The 16,514-nt window shown below is 38.4% G+C and overlaps 1 protein-coding gene across 2 annotated transcripts in view; it reads right to left on the bottom strand.

Moving 5' to 3' along the window:
• LOC100493594 (receptor-type tyrosine-protein phosphatase V-like) overlaps positions 1 to 16,514 on the bottom strand; it is an 18,731-nt gene extending 2,217 nt beyond the window's left edge. For both annotated transcript variants that reach the window (XM_002933001.5, XM_004910655.4), the window contains exons 1-8: positions 16,353 to 16,514; positions 14,908 to 15,001; positions 12,381 to 12,471; positions 7,632 to 7,708; positions 6,459 to 6,593; positions 6,162 to 6,284; positions 4,054 to 4,214; positions 3,291 to 3,426 (exon numbers count right to left, since the gene is read on the bottom strand). In XM_002933001.5, the coding sequence (XP_002933047.2) occupies positions 3,291 to 3,426; positions 4,054 to 4,214; positions 6,162 to 6,284; positions 6,459 to 6,593; positions 7,632 to 7,708; positions 12,381 to 12,471; positions 14,908 to 15,001; positions 16,353 to 16,363 (828 nt within the window). In that variant the 5' untranslated portion in view covers positions 16,364 to 16,514. The remainder of the gene's footprint in view (positions 1 to 3,290; positions 3,427 to 4,053; positions 4,215 to 6,161; positions 6,285 to 6,458; positions 6,594 to 7,631; positions 7,709 to 12,380; positions 12,472 to 14,907; positions 15,002 to 16,352) is intronic.

Genomic DNA, 16,514 nt, shown 5'->3' with positions numbered 1-16,514 from the left:
GATTTTAATTAACTAGATATTGACCGGAGCAATAATACTAACAGCACAAGATTTTCAGGAAAGCATACTTTAGCGCCATTAAAACATCACTTCTGTGGATGGATTGGAGCAGAAGGTGTTTAGCTAAACATAGAACATAAATTGTTGCAATTTAAAATAATATTAAAATATTACTGTTCTCAATGTATTCGTTAAGGAAGAAATTTAAAAGAGGGTTGAGGACCTGCTCTATGGTGCTCCAGGCGCCACTCATAGAAACTGTCAGTGGCTGGTGCAGAATTTGGTACTTTAATATTGTTTAAATATTGATGTAAATGAAGGCACAGGGCCTGGTGGAAGAACAAAGTTTAGCAAGGTGACTTTTTCTGATCGTTTTCCACTTTTTCATATGGCATGGTACCTACGGATTGGAGGAAAGCTGGTGAAATACTAATACATAAAAAGTAATAGTTATTTATAGACCTGGAGGTTTTGACATCTGGAGTGGCCAAGCAATTGGAAGGTTTAAAATGAATTTCTAGTAGATAATGCTATTATTATTAGTAATTAGCATGACTTTGAGAAACACAGATCATGCCAGACAAAATAGCTTTTTATGATTAAATAGGAAGTTGGACAGTGGGGTTCCAGTAGATGTGGTTTACTCAAATTTTTGCAAATCTTTTGTACGGTGGCACATAAATGTTTGTGTTTATTTTTTTGTTTTTTAAAGGATAAGTAAATCTTTTATTTTAAATCACTTTAAACAGCCCCCAAAAATGACATACTTCTCTACCCACATGGAGTCTGATGTTCTTGTCTATACTGAGCCTTCCTTTTGCCGTTGAATAGGAAGCCAGTCAAAGGGCTATCTACTGCTCATGCTTGCTGCCTCCTGCTCCAATGGAAATCTGCCAGGAATGCACAGTAGACTGTTTTTTGACTGGCTTCTTATTTAAAGGAGAAGGAAGGCTCAATATACCAGGGGACAGAGGAATGCCATTTTGGGGCGTTTAGAGTAGTTTTTGGCATAGTAAAATAAAAAGACTTAACTTTTAAGCTAAGGTTGTTAATAGAACAGTATGTGACATCCTTACAGGGGGTCTCGCAAACTGATTGATTTAACGTCGATAAATGTAAGGTTAGGTGTTCGGGATACAATAATATGCATTGTCACTTATACCCTTAATGGGATAAAGGTTGACATCTCATCAAGGAGGACCGAGGGGCAATTGTGGATAATAAATCCAGTCAGCAACAGATACATTAGATAGTTTCCAGAAGTTAGTAAAATTAATTTTGATCCAGGCACTGGTGTAATTGCCCCCTTTAGGAGTCAGGGGGCAAGCTATGGTAAAAAGAATATTCAGCTATTTTTTTTCTATCCTTCTGGATAAGTTAGGCATGAACTTGATGGACTACAACTTATATTAAAGTAGATCACATGGCACAGAAAGGAGACTTCTACCTATGACACTACAGATGTAACTGCAAAATACCATATCTACTGAAACAGCCTTGTGCAGAGTTACAAACGATCTTCAGGTTGCCAAAGCCAAAGGTCACTTTTCCATACTAATTCTCCTAGATCTATCGGCTGCGTTTGATACGGTTGACCACTCCCTCCTGATGCAAATTCTGCATTCGATTGGTCTCCGTAGTCAGGCTGCATCCTGGATCTCTTCTTATCTCTCTAACCGTTCTTTCACTGTCTCCTATGCTAATAAAACCTCATCTCCAGTTCCTCTTACTGTGGGGGTACCTCAAGGCTCTGTACTTGGGCCGTTGTTGTTCTCCCTCTACACGCTGTCTTTGGGAGATCTTATCCGTTCATTTGGCTTCAAATACCATCTGTATGCTGATGATATCCAAATTTATCTGTCGACCCCTTCGTTAATAGTTGAAACTGAGACTCAAATCTCTAACTGCCTCCTGGCCATCTCTAACTGGATGAACCAACGCCACCTTAAACTCAACCTAACAAAAACTGAACTAATGATCTTTCCGCCTAAGCCTGGTCCTACCCCCCCACCCTTTTCTATCTCTATTGATGGCACCCTCATCAACCCCGTCAATTCGGCGCGTTGTTTGGGGGTGATCTTTGACTCCAGTCTCTCCTTTTCTAACCACATTAACACCACTGTCAAAACCTGTCACTTTTTCTTATGCAATATTGCCAAAATTCGTCCCTTTCTTTCTACTGCAACAGCTAAGCTGCTTATGCATGCTCTCATCCTGTCACGACTGGACTACTGCAACCTGCTATTAACCGGCCTCCCTAACTCCCATCTTTCCCCCCTACAGTCTATATTAAACACTGCTGCCAGAATTCTCCTCTCATCCAGGAGAGTTCAGGCCCTTCCCCCTGCTAAAGTCCTTATCGTGGCTTCCTATTAAACAAAGAATATCTTACAAACTCCTTCTCCTAACCTTCAAAGCCCTCCATTCCTCTGCTCCTCACTACATCTCGTCCCTTGTGTCTCCGTATGTTCCCGGCCGACTCCTTCGTTCCTCGCAGAGCAATCGTTTGGTTGCACCCCCCACTACTACTGCGGTTTCCCACCTTAAACCTTTCTGCCTTGCTGCCCCTTACATTTGGAATGCCTTCCCTGATTTCCTCCGGAGATAATCCTCCCCCAGTCTTTTTAAAACTAAGGTTAAAGACTACCTTTTGGAGCACTCGCCCAGCACCTAATCTGGGAACTGGCACTTATATTGTAGTGTCACCCACTGTGACCTACAGCACTTATATTTGCCTATTTGTGTCTGTAAGTTACCCTCCCATATAGATTGTAAGCTCTACGGGGCAGGGACCTCCTTCCTCTTGTGTCCTCTACTTTTAACTTATTGCAGCTGTATTTATCTGTATTTATTATTATACTTTGTATTTATCTATTATCTTATTAACACCCTGTTTGTATTAATGTATTCTACTGTACAGCGCTGCGTACATAAGTAGCGCTTTATAAATAAAGATATGCATACATACATATCTATAAACAGACTGTATTAGAGATAACCCCTAGGGATGTCTGTTAAGGACAGCACAACCTTATGACATTTACATATATAGGCGTGCGACTAAGGGGTTCCTGCATTGTACATTAAAAAAAAAATCAGTATAACAATATAGATATTATTTTAAGTATCTAGAACTCACTGCCAACTGATTTTCACAAGAGTGCAGAAAGGCAGTTGGAGAATGTAAATTCCAAAAGTCTTCAACAAAATAGAACATTTTAGTTCACTTAAAATGGAAGAATATTATTTTAAAATGTGTGTTTAAATTTCAAGTCTTCTGTTCTCCTTACCTCAGTCTGCAGCATAAGGTACCGGCTAAGACGCATTTTATGCACTGTTTGAAAGATATCTATGCATTGTCCAGCATTTAACTGCTGTAGGGCCACATCTAGAGCAATGAACGTCCCTGTGCGTCCAACACCAGCACTGAGGAAAGATAAAGTAAATACAAAAGAGAAAACATCAGTGAGAACAGTGGGTTATGTGTTTGGAAAGGAAGGGGCCATTTAAAGACAAACCATTGCAGCTGGGATGAAAAATGTGTGTCCAGACTACATCTCAAAACTACCCACCCAACTCTTAAACTGACCAGCTCCAGTTATGCCACTTTTTGGCCAATTTGCAGTAAATCACTGAAGACAATATGTCAGCTGTTGTCTCTAATACCTTTTTAGTATAGTTTAGAGCACTAATGTCCAACATGCAATCATTCTGTAGTCAGCTATGGCACCAATGCTAGCTACACAAAATAAAATGTAAGTACATTATTATTAAACACATAAACATGATATACTCTTTTATATAGTCAGGTCACATGGGCGCCTGATATTTTGATTGTCAGCCATCGCTGGTTAAGAGGAATCACGTTGCTTATGGCACACATAAAAAAAGGTCATATTTTTTGATGATAGCTAAGTTAGTGTTCTTAAATCCCAGAGGGTAATATTTTTAATAATAGCAAGTGAATGAATACAAATCATGGTATTGCACTACTAGGCATGTATACTAGTGTCATATAATCAGCCAATGAGCATGGCTATATTATTTTCTAACCTGCAGTGCAGCACTGTGGGTCCAGAATCCTTCACAGCTTGCACATGCTCTCGTACAAATTCCACAAATGTAACCAGTGAAACTGGGTTTATAGGGACACCTCGATCAGGCCAAGTTGTGTAATGCAGTTGATAAATAGATCTAGCTGAGGTATCTGCGTTCTGCAAGAAATAGAAAACCACATAAATTGATGCTCTTTCTGCTCTTTATGTTAAAGTGGACCTGTCACCCAGACATGAAAATCTGTATAATAAAAGTTCTGTTCAAATTAAACATGAAACCCAAATTCATTTTTATATTAACACATCCAAACCCATTATAAAGGCATTTAAAAATCACAGCTGTCAATCATATATTGCTTGCCCCGCCTCTATGCCTTAGGCATAGAGGCGGGGCAGACAGTAACTTTAGCTTTCCATTCAGCACTTCCTAGATGTCACTGCACATCTCACTTCTCCCCTCCCTCCTCCTTATCTAACTGTGTAGCCAGTGCATGGGCCTGGGCATCAGGCCCCCCATTCTATCACATAAACAAGATTTTGGCATGATACAAAGCTTGCCTTAATAACAGTGTCCACAAAATGGTGCCTGCCTGCTTGCTTTGATTGAGTAATTCCAAGACGGAAGGAAACAAGATTTATATTATTTATATAGAGTAAGTAAAGTTTATTTTGCTCAACTAACAATATAGAAAATAATTTGGACTTATTTCTTAGGGTGACAGGTCCGCTTTAAGGTTCCCTTTTCTTATGAATATCAATATTGTTAGACTAAATTGTTGACTTATTTCAAGTACCCCTCCTAAGCCTAAGAGTTTAGTATTTTAAAGTTTGTATTATAAAGAAAATCTGTATAATTATTTTATTTAGAAGTATACTCAGGTCCAGTTTGAAACACTGATTCATGATAGGGGTTGTAAGGTAGCCCTTAGGCTATTCATTATTTGGAGCATAAGTGTCCATACAGTAGGTCTGTAGTAATAAGTCAAATCAAATGGACTTGCTGTGTGTGTTTTTTTTTTCTTGAAGACTTTTGCCAGTCATCCAACTGGCTTTCTCCATTGTGAATGACTTGTACAAAGATCTTCCTGTAATAAATACCCTGGAATGTTGCTCCAGTCAGCATAATCTGTTTAGCATAACATAAATTTGTGCCACTGCCACATACTTTGGTAAATGCATATTGGACATCAATTTGTTAAGCAGACCCTTTACCATATTTTGTCTTTGTATGTTAGAAAAGATAAATGCAGCTTTAGGCTTTTTTTGGATTTACCCCACAAAAAGGGCAGTAAATGTGTTGTTTTATAGTATCTGAAGTGCAAGAAATGACAAATGATGTGTGATATTTTCACACCACATAATTTGTAAAAACTGTTTAGTAGACCTTAGGATGTTTTATCTTGGTATCTAATGAGATGTGGGAGAGAAGATGCTGCAAAATGTAAGCTTTGATGTGAAGCTTTGAAGGACTGCAGTTGATTATTTGGAGTAGAAAGATATCTTGGATATGATTTGTTGGGGTAAACCTGAGTTTAGTGAAATTTCTGTTGAAATCTAAGGAACGCTGATTTCTGGTGCAGCTTTGAAAATTGGGTTCTGTGCTACTGGGACCCATAAAAGTCAGAAATTTCCTGAAACAACAACTGTATATGACAATATATTAGCATACATTTTACAGTTTTCTATGAAAATTTTTCAAAAGTGGCAGAAATATTTTTGCATTAAGTTATCAGATAGCAACTCATTAAAACAATTTTTTTTCTTAAAACAGTTCTTGGTGAGTAGAACCCTAAGGTAAATTTGACACAAAGCATCAGCCACAGCCTACACAGAGCTTTCTAGAACGAGGGTCCTAAAGAAGTTGCTGGTATAGCTGTCCTTTTTTAGTCCCTGAGCAGAAAGGCCGGATTTGTGGCGATGCCACAAAAGCCAGGGCCTAGGGCTGCATAAATTTTGCAGCCGCACCACAAATACGGAGCACAAGGGACATGACGTGCAAAAAACTTCAGCACGTCCTGTCCCCATTGCTCCGTATGATGTACATGCGTGCAATCCTGGGTTGGCAGAACAGAAACAGAACATAGTACATGTGTGCATTCTTCTTACATTTATTTTTTGTATTGTGAAGTGTCTTATGGTCCAGTCTTTACTGTGTAGCTCAGAAACTTTGTGCACAGCAATGAGCCCATATGAAACAGTGTCTGCAGGCCAGTACTGATCACACAGGACCTATAAAATAAAAACACACCATTACAAAAATATGACAGAAATCCTAAAAGGCCCTAATACAATACAGAATAATATGCAAATCAGTGATGCTAGCAAATATTAAAATGATTGCAAGAGAGCTAAAAGGCTCAGGTATATCTGGTGAAAATGAAAAAGTGATGTTAAATCACCTACCTTCCCTTGTTCTTCACACACAGTTAGCATCACTATAATTCTTACTCGCTGCTCCCAGATCATGCGCCAGAAATCAACAAATGTTGCAGGCAAGGGGGCCTGTGTTGCTATATACTCTTTACCGTCACCGAAACCCTGTGGTAACAATTTACTATATCATTCTCAATATTATTCAGCACTTTCAGTATACATTTACTGGACTTTTTGCATTAAGAGGCATTAGGATGAATTTAAGAGCGCCAGTGCAGTGTGCAAAGTGCAATTTTGGGTGCAAGCATTCTTCCCCATATTTGTGTCTGAGTTTCTTCAGATGTAATTGCATCTGAGCCATAAAGACAGCGCCGGATTTCTAAATGACGCGCCCCGAGGCCGCCCCCATTCAGCGCCCCCTACCGCCCCCACCCGCCGTGCGAGCGCGCATGCGCAAACCACCTCCTCCTCCCCTGCCTGACACGCATGCGCCAAAGTTAAAACTCCCATACGGAGCAGTGGGGAGAGGTCCCCATTGCTCCGTATGGGAGCAAAATTTAAAAAATTTGCGTGCGGCGGGGCGGCATGCCGCCCCTATGTTTATGCCACCCTAGGCCCGGGCCTTTGTGGCCTCGCCACAAATCCGGGCCTGCATAAAGATGCACTTTAATGTGGATAGGACACAACTGAGGTGACATTTTTAAGTCAAAATGATGCCTGCTCGTCATTCTTAAAGCACATGGTACGCTGCATCTAGTGAGTTGTATCGAGCTCAGACCACCCTTAAAGTGATACTGACACCAGAAATTTTTTTACATATATCATAACATTGTCTTTGCATGACCTTTATTTTTGCCATAAAAATATTTGCCCAATGCTTTTATATTACCTGTCTGATCCCCCATGTTCCCCTATAAGGGGGCTGCCATATTTGTCCAGCAGGAGGCTGTTAGCATTGGAAGCTATAACTGACAGGCTGAGAAGGGACAGTCAGGTTGGCAAAACAGTCAGGTTTAGGAACTTCAAGTAACAATTATTTACAAAAGCAAATCAATCAACATGACCTATAGGCAACTTTTTTATGTACATTCATATTTTGAGGAGTCGTTTTTTAGTGTCAGTATCACTTTAAGGCAGTGTTGATTTGTATAACAACTGTGTCCATTTTTGTTGCCATGCATAAGCCCCATTATATATTTTTACCGGAATGTAATTTGCGTTGATGTATCCAGAATCAAGATTCCCATCAATTAGGCTTAACTTGACTTGGGTGTGATCATCTGAGATTTAAAAAACATGCATGATTAGTCAGGAAGCAACTTGCCAAATGGCAAAATAACAGATATGCAGAGATGTAAAATAGACATGTAACCTTGTAGACCAAAAGAATTCCCTCTATTCCATCACACAGGGCACTAGTATATTATAAAATTGTTTATTTGCTGATGAGGCTGGTAATGCCAGTTCCTTTTAAATAAATTACTCCGATTCCTAAAGGTTCCCTTGCACAAATTTATAAAACACAATGGTTTTCACGTATCCTCTTTTTATTTTTCTTATTTTTCTTGAAAGAGATGTTCACTTTTAAATACATTTTATTATGCTGGATATGGACCTCTCCAAGCAACTTTCCAGTTTTTAATTTTGCATGTTTTTTTATTCTCTTCTACTTTGCTTCTTTCCAGCATGCACCTGAAAGTGCTGTCTGATTTTTAAGGCCACTGTTCAAGCTCTCTTATTCATCTTCCCTTCCAGTTTCCATATTTCTGACTGGTTGCAAGGGGAATTAAGCCCTCTCCATCATTCTAAAATTTAATTTTAAAGTCAACTACCACTTTCATTATAGATCTAAATTGCTCTGGCCGTTCCCTGCTCTCCTACACAGGTACACTGTTATAAATATGTAAATAACTAAAGTTCAGTCTTCCTTTGAATATAGATTTCTACAAGTGAAGGATACTTGTATGGAGCATAAAAGGATGTAAGTAAAAAGTAAAACCCAGGTCAACCATGCCTAAAGAACAGTAGACATATTACATATATATTACATATAGAAAAATACAAAAAGTCCACTACCAGAGAGCCACTTGGTACTCAAGAGGGTATAAGAATGGCAAACAACCGGCTACATTAGTTTTGTACCAATACATATATACAGTTATCCTAAAATTAATTAAAATTACAAGTCGTAAACCAATTAACATCCCCCCTGGCGCATGATGTCAAAAATTAAATTACCAGCTATGCAAAGAGAAAGGCTGCTGAATAGGTCAAAAGAAATTGTTAATGTCTTTGAACCTGTCCTCTGCAAAATGTATCATTCTTACTGGCAACCTAATTCCAGATTTATAGGCACATCTCATAAATCTTAAAAAATGGGAAAACCCTTATATAAGAGGACAATTTCCCTCTTAAATGTGGATCTTAAAATGCTAAACAAGTTTTAGCAGGTAAATTCTAGGAGGTGGTGGAAGAGTCTATTCAAACCAGCCAGTCCAGGTATATACACAAGAGAGACACCAATTTCAATCTTAGGGAGCTTTATACAGATATGCTGGCAATTCATAGTAACAAAAGAAGGCAACTAGTTATATACAGCTGTGTATACAGCACAGCCTTCCGCACCACTGAGTCAAGCTGTCTCCTAGAGGTGCATATGCAGATAAGACAGAGCTTGCTTCTCTGTATTAGGGTAGCCTTTATGCACAGCTAGCATACTGTATGAGTAAGGGCTACACTGTCAGGACAATTTAACATGGGTAGGAGAATGAGACAGGGCTGCCCTCTCCCCTGTGCTGGCCATTAAGCTACTTATGATTAAGACATCATGCCAAATTAAGTGCTTGCAACCGGGCAACTTAGTTGAAAAGGTTTCTGTCTGCATACACAGTCATTCAGGTACACCAAAGCAGCGTGAGGGCAAGTTATCTGGACTGCAGATAAATCTGCTATATTATCAATGGACAGACTTCATTTAACCTCTGGAGCCCAACTCCAATGGGTTGATACAAGGTACCTTGGAGTCAATATTTATAGACCCTAGGGATGCAACAAAACCACTATTTTGGGATTCGACTGAACCCCAAATCCTTGCTTATCCAAATTAGGCTACAGAGGGGTTAAAGAGAACTGCACGTGCGATTAAAAATTTCAACTTTCATATTTATGTGAGGAAAAGTCACATTATTTTGAGGATTCAGTTCAGCCAAAGCCAAATCCTGTTAAAAAAAATGCAGAGTCTTTTCTGAATACTGAATCGAATCCTAGATTTGGTGCTTTCCTAATAGACACCTGAATAATCTTTCATAATTCCCTGTTTGCTACAAAGACTGGCTTATCCACCTAGACACAGTCGAGATTCTATATTGTTTAGGGAACACACATGCCTATGCAGGCGGATCCTACAGGCCCCACTAACTCAGGGTGGTCTGGGTCTCTGAAATTTCTTATGCTAGACAGGGGCCTACCTTTACCCTGTACTCTGAACTGAACTACCCCCATGAGTTCCACCATTAGAATTTTGTCCAAGCACATTCAATGCATTACACCACAAAATGAAGTTAATATTTTAATGATGCCCACCAGCATTAACAGTAAATTCACTATATCTTGCTATTACTAGAAATGTTTTTATAATATTTTTGTTTATATAATATATTCTGTAATATATATTTATGAGACATATATACTAGTACTTCCTGGGAGCTGGGTCCTGTCCAATTAATAACTAAATAGAATACACCACTCCACGTGTCCGATCTGCCTAAACATACCCCTTTATGCACAATCATCAAACCCTACCCATATCTCTGTAGACCTTTTCCCCTTTTTTGATCCATAAAATAGACCATCTTCTCTTTCCCCCATTGTAATGGGACTCGAATATGGAACTAGGAGAATGCCAGTGTTCTGCAAGCCTAAAGCATACAGCATGTGTCTAGGGTGAAAGAAGAGCATGCTGTTTCCACAGGCAGAGATGTCAGTCCATGTAACAAAATGTACTGGACAAAGGATCAATGCTTAAAGAACATCAATGTGGTTGAGGTTAAAAAAAACCATGTGCATCAAGTTCAGAAAAGAAATTTAAGCTTGAGAGGGTTCAAAAAAGGGCAATAGAACCAGTCCCTGAATCAACTTTCAGTTTCTTTGTATTTTCTCACATTCTAAAAAAGGCATCCAGCCTATTCTTAAAACCTACCAATACAACAACCTGAAGAACAGGGTTCTACAACTTCAAAGCTATCTTTCATCAACAAAGATAATTAAAATATGATGTACTTATTGGGGGTAGCCTTAATTGAGAAGGATCTGGGGATTTTTGTAGATAAGTTGTCTGATTCCAGGCAGTGTCATTCTGTGGCTACTAAAGCAAATAAAGTGCTGTCTTGTATAAAAAAGGGCATTGACTCAAGGGATGAAAACATAATTTTGCCTCTTTATATGTCTCTGGTAAGGCTGATGCCACACATGGCGTTTTTACGCTGCGTATTTTCTCAGCCTAAAAACGCAGCACAAGCCACACAGCCCCTGACTATGGCGTTTTTCAGCCTAGTACTGGTGACATAACAAATTCCGTTTCCATGGTGCTAATAGTGCGAAATAGTAAAAAACGCAGCGTATTTCCACTAGGTCTGGCAGCTGCCTTTGTGTATACATAGGAATAGGTTGCTGTGCAAATACTGGCGTATTTTGGCAAATGCTTGAAAAATCCGTGGTAAGGTGTTTTCTAGCGTATTTACGCATTGTGTGGTTTGCTTCGAGTCTTTTCAAGTTATTTCTATGGATGATGATATCATGCGTTTTTCAGCCGCCGAGAGAATTAGAAAATACGCAGTGTAAAAAAAAGGCCTCACCTTGAGTATGCAGTGCAGTTTTGGGCTCCAGTCCTTAAGAAGGATATTAATGAGCTGGAGAGAGTGCAGAGATGTGCAACTAAAATAGGGATGGAAGATTTAAACTATTAGGTTAGACTGCCATAGCTGAGCTTGTTTTCTCTGGATAAACGCGCTTGCGAGGGACATGATTACAAGTATATTAGAGGTGGTTATAGACAGATAGGAGATGTTCTTTCTTCCTATAAAAAATTCAGCTGTGTTTTCAAAACACATCAGTTAACAGAGCTTCTTCAGCAGAATCCTGCATTGAAATCTGTTTTTAAAAAGCACAAACAGATTTTTTTAATATTTAATTTTGAAATTTCACATGGGGCTAGCCATATTCTTCATTTCCCAGGGTGCCACAGCCATGTGACTTGTGCTCTGGTAAACATTAGTCACTCTTTACTGCTGAGCTGCAAGTTGGAGTGATACCACCACTCTCCCTTTAGGGGTCATTGGAAATGATCACACAAAGAAAATTATGTTTGTCTGTCATATAAGCTGATCTTAACAGGCTGATGGTCTGATGCTAATGGCACTGGTTTCAGAGCTGCCGTGCAGTAATCAGCTGTATTAATTACTAATTAGCCTTTTGTGACATTTGTGTCCTATATATACAATGTATTGTGAGTCGGTCCCTAAACTGACAGTAACTGACAGAAGCACAGAGCATGTGCAGGGAATTAGCAATTAGATAGGAAGCTACTGGGGGCATGTTTGGGGGCACATCATTGTTAAATGGCTGTGGTTGCCTTGGGCTGGTACAGAGGCACAAAACAATTTAAAACATTTCTAGCCTATGTCTTTAGTTAAGCTTTAGCCCTCTTTTAAGAACAAATAGATGGCATTTAGCTCCAACCTAGGAGGCTGTTATTGTAGAGTTAATTTTAAATTCAAGGTATATGGGTATACATAATATTTTTATTACATAATTAGGGATAGTAATGCTTTGCAAGCAACCAGCAACAACATAAGAGGGTTAGGACTTTCGCACAGTTATTCTTGTAATGAATCTTTTAGTATGGATAAACGATGAAAATGTCACTGTTATTAAGTATTTCAGAGTGCAACTTACACGGTAAGATGTGTGCATATCTATTCTTCATTGCATTAGCTGGTGTCTCTGCTGCCTCCTTTGACTGATCATTCCCAACATCTGTCAGCTCCTGGAGAATTTAAAATATAATTCAAGTTATATGTGCCTTCTAGTTTACAATCAACATAATAAAATGTGAAAAAACTTGTCCATGTCTATCAAACCTTATCATCCAATAAGGTGCTGTGTTTGCTTTTAACCAGCTAATATTTCTACTTATTGATTGCATGCTTTCCAGACCAATTCCAAAACATTTTCCAAAGCAAACTTTTATGCAAAAAACAAGACGCCACATGTTCATTCATTACTACATTTTACCAAATTGCAGCATTATTTTCCCCAAAAGTCTAGCACAACAGTGGGTGCCCATTAGATAGCTTCATGTACATGCAAGGCATCAATATAAATACAAATTAGCACCCACTATGGCAAAATGCATGAAAGTTCTTGCTGCATGTTTTTACTGCATTTTACTTTCTGTGATTGCAAAAAGGCAAGTACCATTGTGAATAGCCAATTTATATATTATACAGTATATGCCAACCTGCCTCTTCTCTGATATAATTGGTGGGGAGGGCATTAGTATATTAACACCCTGTCACATTTGGGGGTTGGCATGGTGCAGAAGAAATCCCGCTGGTAAAGCTGAGTAGTGAGAATTTGGCCTGCGACCCACCTCTGGGGCCAGTTAGTCAGCCTGAACCCATGTGATCTGTGAGTCCCTTTCAGGCCAATGGCAGTCACTACTGTATAGACGCTTTTTTACCTGAATAACCAAATATATTTAATACAGCTTCAATTGAACCACAGGATTCCATCTGTATAGCCATGATCTTTGGTCACCAATTATTTTTAAAGGGGTGGTCCATCTTTAAGTTAACTTTTAGTCTTTTATAGAATGTCCTATTCCAAGCAACTTTTCAGTTGGTCTTCATTTTATTTTTTTATAGTTTTTGAATTATTTGCTGGCTTATTCTAACTCTTTGCAGCTTTCAGATGGGGGTCACTGACCCTGGAAGCCAAAAAACTATTGCTCCAGTAGGCTATAGATTTATTGTTACTGTTAATATTTATAACTTATTTTTCTATTCAGATTCTCGATTCATATTTTAGTTTTTCATCTAAACCACTCCCTGACTTGCACCCTAGCAACCAATTAGCTCCAAACTGGAGAGCTCCTGAACTGAAAATGAAATAACTTAAAAACTACAAATAATAAAAAATGAAGACCAACCCCTTTAAATAGGTGGAATTTCTCAGTTTACAAAATGCATACAAATGAACTTTTTTTCCAGGTTCAGACTGGTAAACTACCTTTATAAAGATAGAGCACTCATTTTTGCATCTCTTCTCCTTGATGATATTACGTATACGTCATTTCTTGATGGTGAATTTTTACCACTAACACTGTATTATGCTGGTATCACACTGGTGGAGTTAATTCTTTATGAAAATTCAAGAGAAACTTAGCCACATTTCTCTCAAAACTGTATACTAATTATTTTTTAGTAAATATGAGATGTGTTGTGTGTTGTTAGTAAATATGTCTCTTATTTTATGTGCAATCACAGGAATGCAATTTTCTGTGCACAAGGGATAGTTTTTGCCCCAGAAATATCAATTTGAGTGTTTCTGGTCCACAACCTTTCCTGTGTGCACAGTGACAGTCGGATTTCATTTCTGTTTAAATGTTCTACAGGTGTCTGCATGTGTTTCCTTGGGGTACTCCAATTTCTTTCCACACTTCAAAAACATACTGGCAGGGGTATGGGCTATAAGACTGTAAGTTCCACTTCCTGAACATGGAAGATGTTTTTTGAAAGTTGTGGCACTTCACATCATAGGCCAAAATTAGCCAGGTCTTTGCATTTTTTGTGTGTTTATCATTAATTACTACACTATATTTTGTGTTTGATGTGTTTTTCTATTATCTATTCCCACTGAGACAGCCACAGACTGCAAGTCATGGTGCTTGTGCCTGTTTTGTGCACTATGCACCTAGCCCTACCATCAGTAAATCAGTCCTGTGGTGTTGAGCTGAATTTCAACTTGTCTACTATGCCCAATAAGTATTATAAGGCCCTAAGTTTAACCTGGAGCAGTAACTCATAGCAGCCAATAAGATTTTAGCATTTAAACAGGTGACCACTAAATAGTACCTGCTGATTGGTTGCTATGAGTTAATGCACCTGGGCAAACTTAGTGCCTTTTATTGCATAACCCGCTATGTATGTTATCATACATTGTACAATTCATTTTGACTATTTGTACAAAGAAATTCTTTTGTGTGTGCATTTTTAAAAATAGTGTACTTAGGTCAGAATGGATACAAAATGTAGTGTTTTCACATGAGCGCACAGCTTAGAAGGAACATTGATTTGCAATGCTGTGTTGCACCAAATACAAGTATCCTAAATGCCATGTTGATATTTTCAGAAGTTATTATATTTACAGTATTGTATATTTTTCATACCTAATAATTAGGTATCTAAGGACATGCTCTTACCTTAAATTCTTTTATAAATATATTATTTTCATCTTTTTGTTTCATATAAAACATTTCTTGAAAACTGCACACTGGCATTGCACGAGAGAAATCTCTGTAAGAAAAAAACATACTGTAACTTTTGGTAAACAAATGAACAGAATTTAATGAACAAAAACAAATATCACTAGATGGCACATTGGCTCCTTTGGTAGCACTTTTGTTTTGTTGCACTGGGGTGCAGAGTTTAAGTCTGACTTGTGCACTGCAAGGAGGTTTTTAGGTTCTTCCAGTGTCTGCATGTAGTGTGTAAACCAACATCACCGGTGATGTTGCCTATAGCAACCAATCAGATCTTTGCTTTTGTTTTCTAACTTGTAGGTGACCGTTTAAATCTAATTGCTGATTGGTTGCTATGGGCAATATCACTGGTGATGTTGGCTTACACACTATAATAAATATGTCCCTGTGTGTATTGTAATGGTGATGTTTCAGTGTATATTTCAATAAAAGCAAACACAATGGTTTAATCAAACCGGATTTGTGGTGAGGACACAAAGGCCCAGACCTAGGGCAGCAGTCTGCCCAGATGCCTGTAACTTGGGTTTTGATCACTGGGGAAGTGCAAGTGACCTGCACACTGATCCCCTGTGCTCTGTATCCGTCAAAAGAAATTTGCACGTGCATGTACAAGCAGAGGAGGGGGCAAGGCGATGCAGCAAGATGGGGGCTTACGGGCGCCCTATATGCAAATCCAAGCCTAAGTTTAATGTTGTTGTAGCACAAACATCTGCTGGGCATAACTACAGGGGAAGAAGGTGGGCCCTAATTTATTAGCAATTTCAATATATTGTGGTAGAATTGGTCAACTTAGCAATGTTTTGTCACCCAAACTTTTGCTTGAATTTTCTGCCACCTAAAGTTGCCTCACAACAAATGTTTCCCACCAATGATTTACATTGAAGGGGATCTGTCATCCAGACATAAATAGCCATGTAATAAAAGTCGTTTTTAAATTAAAAATAAAACTCAATTTCTTTTGTTTATTAAAACATCCATACCTGTGACTGAGATCTGTGACTGATGCAATGAATTGATGGGAAACTTCTGGGCTGAAGGTCAAAGTTCAGAACCTACCTACTGTTCCACTGAACTATATAGTTACATGTTCAAATCAATTCACTAGAATTTTTGGTTGCTTATACAGCCTTGTTACAGTACTTTACTTTGGTAGGTATGTGCAATACATTTTTCAGTCACAGTGGATTGTACAGGGTTTTGAAGAATTATTGTAATGTAAAATTATTTTTCTTGTATTTTTCTTGCTAAAATTCAAACATTTTATACATTTATATATGAAGCAGAGGGATATGTAGTGAATCACAGCACAGTAATCATAGCATAGAGTATAGCACAGTAGCAAGATAATTATCTACAGTTACTATGGCTTGTTTACAACAACTTACCTTGACTCCATTAATGCCTTTGATTTATTTGTCCTTTCACTTAAATAAAACTGGTTCTTTTAAAAATGCTAAATTATTTATAAAATTCCAATTCCATAGTACAATGCCATCAGCACTTCATCTATATACCAAAAGGTACACTACACTGAAAGAAAACTGTGA

This window comes from Xenopus tropicalis, chromosome 2 (assembly GCF_000004195.4).
Source record: "Xenopus tropicalis strain Nigerian chromosome 2, UCB_Xtro_10.0, whole genome shotgun sequence".
Taxonomy (NCBI): domain Eukaryota; kingdom Metazoa; phylum Chordata; class Amphibia; order Anura; family Pipidae; genus Xenopus; species Xenopus tropicalis.
The sequence above is the reverse complement of the archived record's forward strand: the minus strand, read 5'-3'. Positions and strand labels throughout refer to the sequence as shown.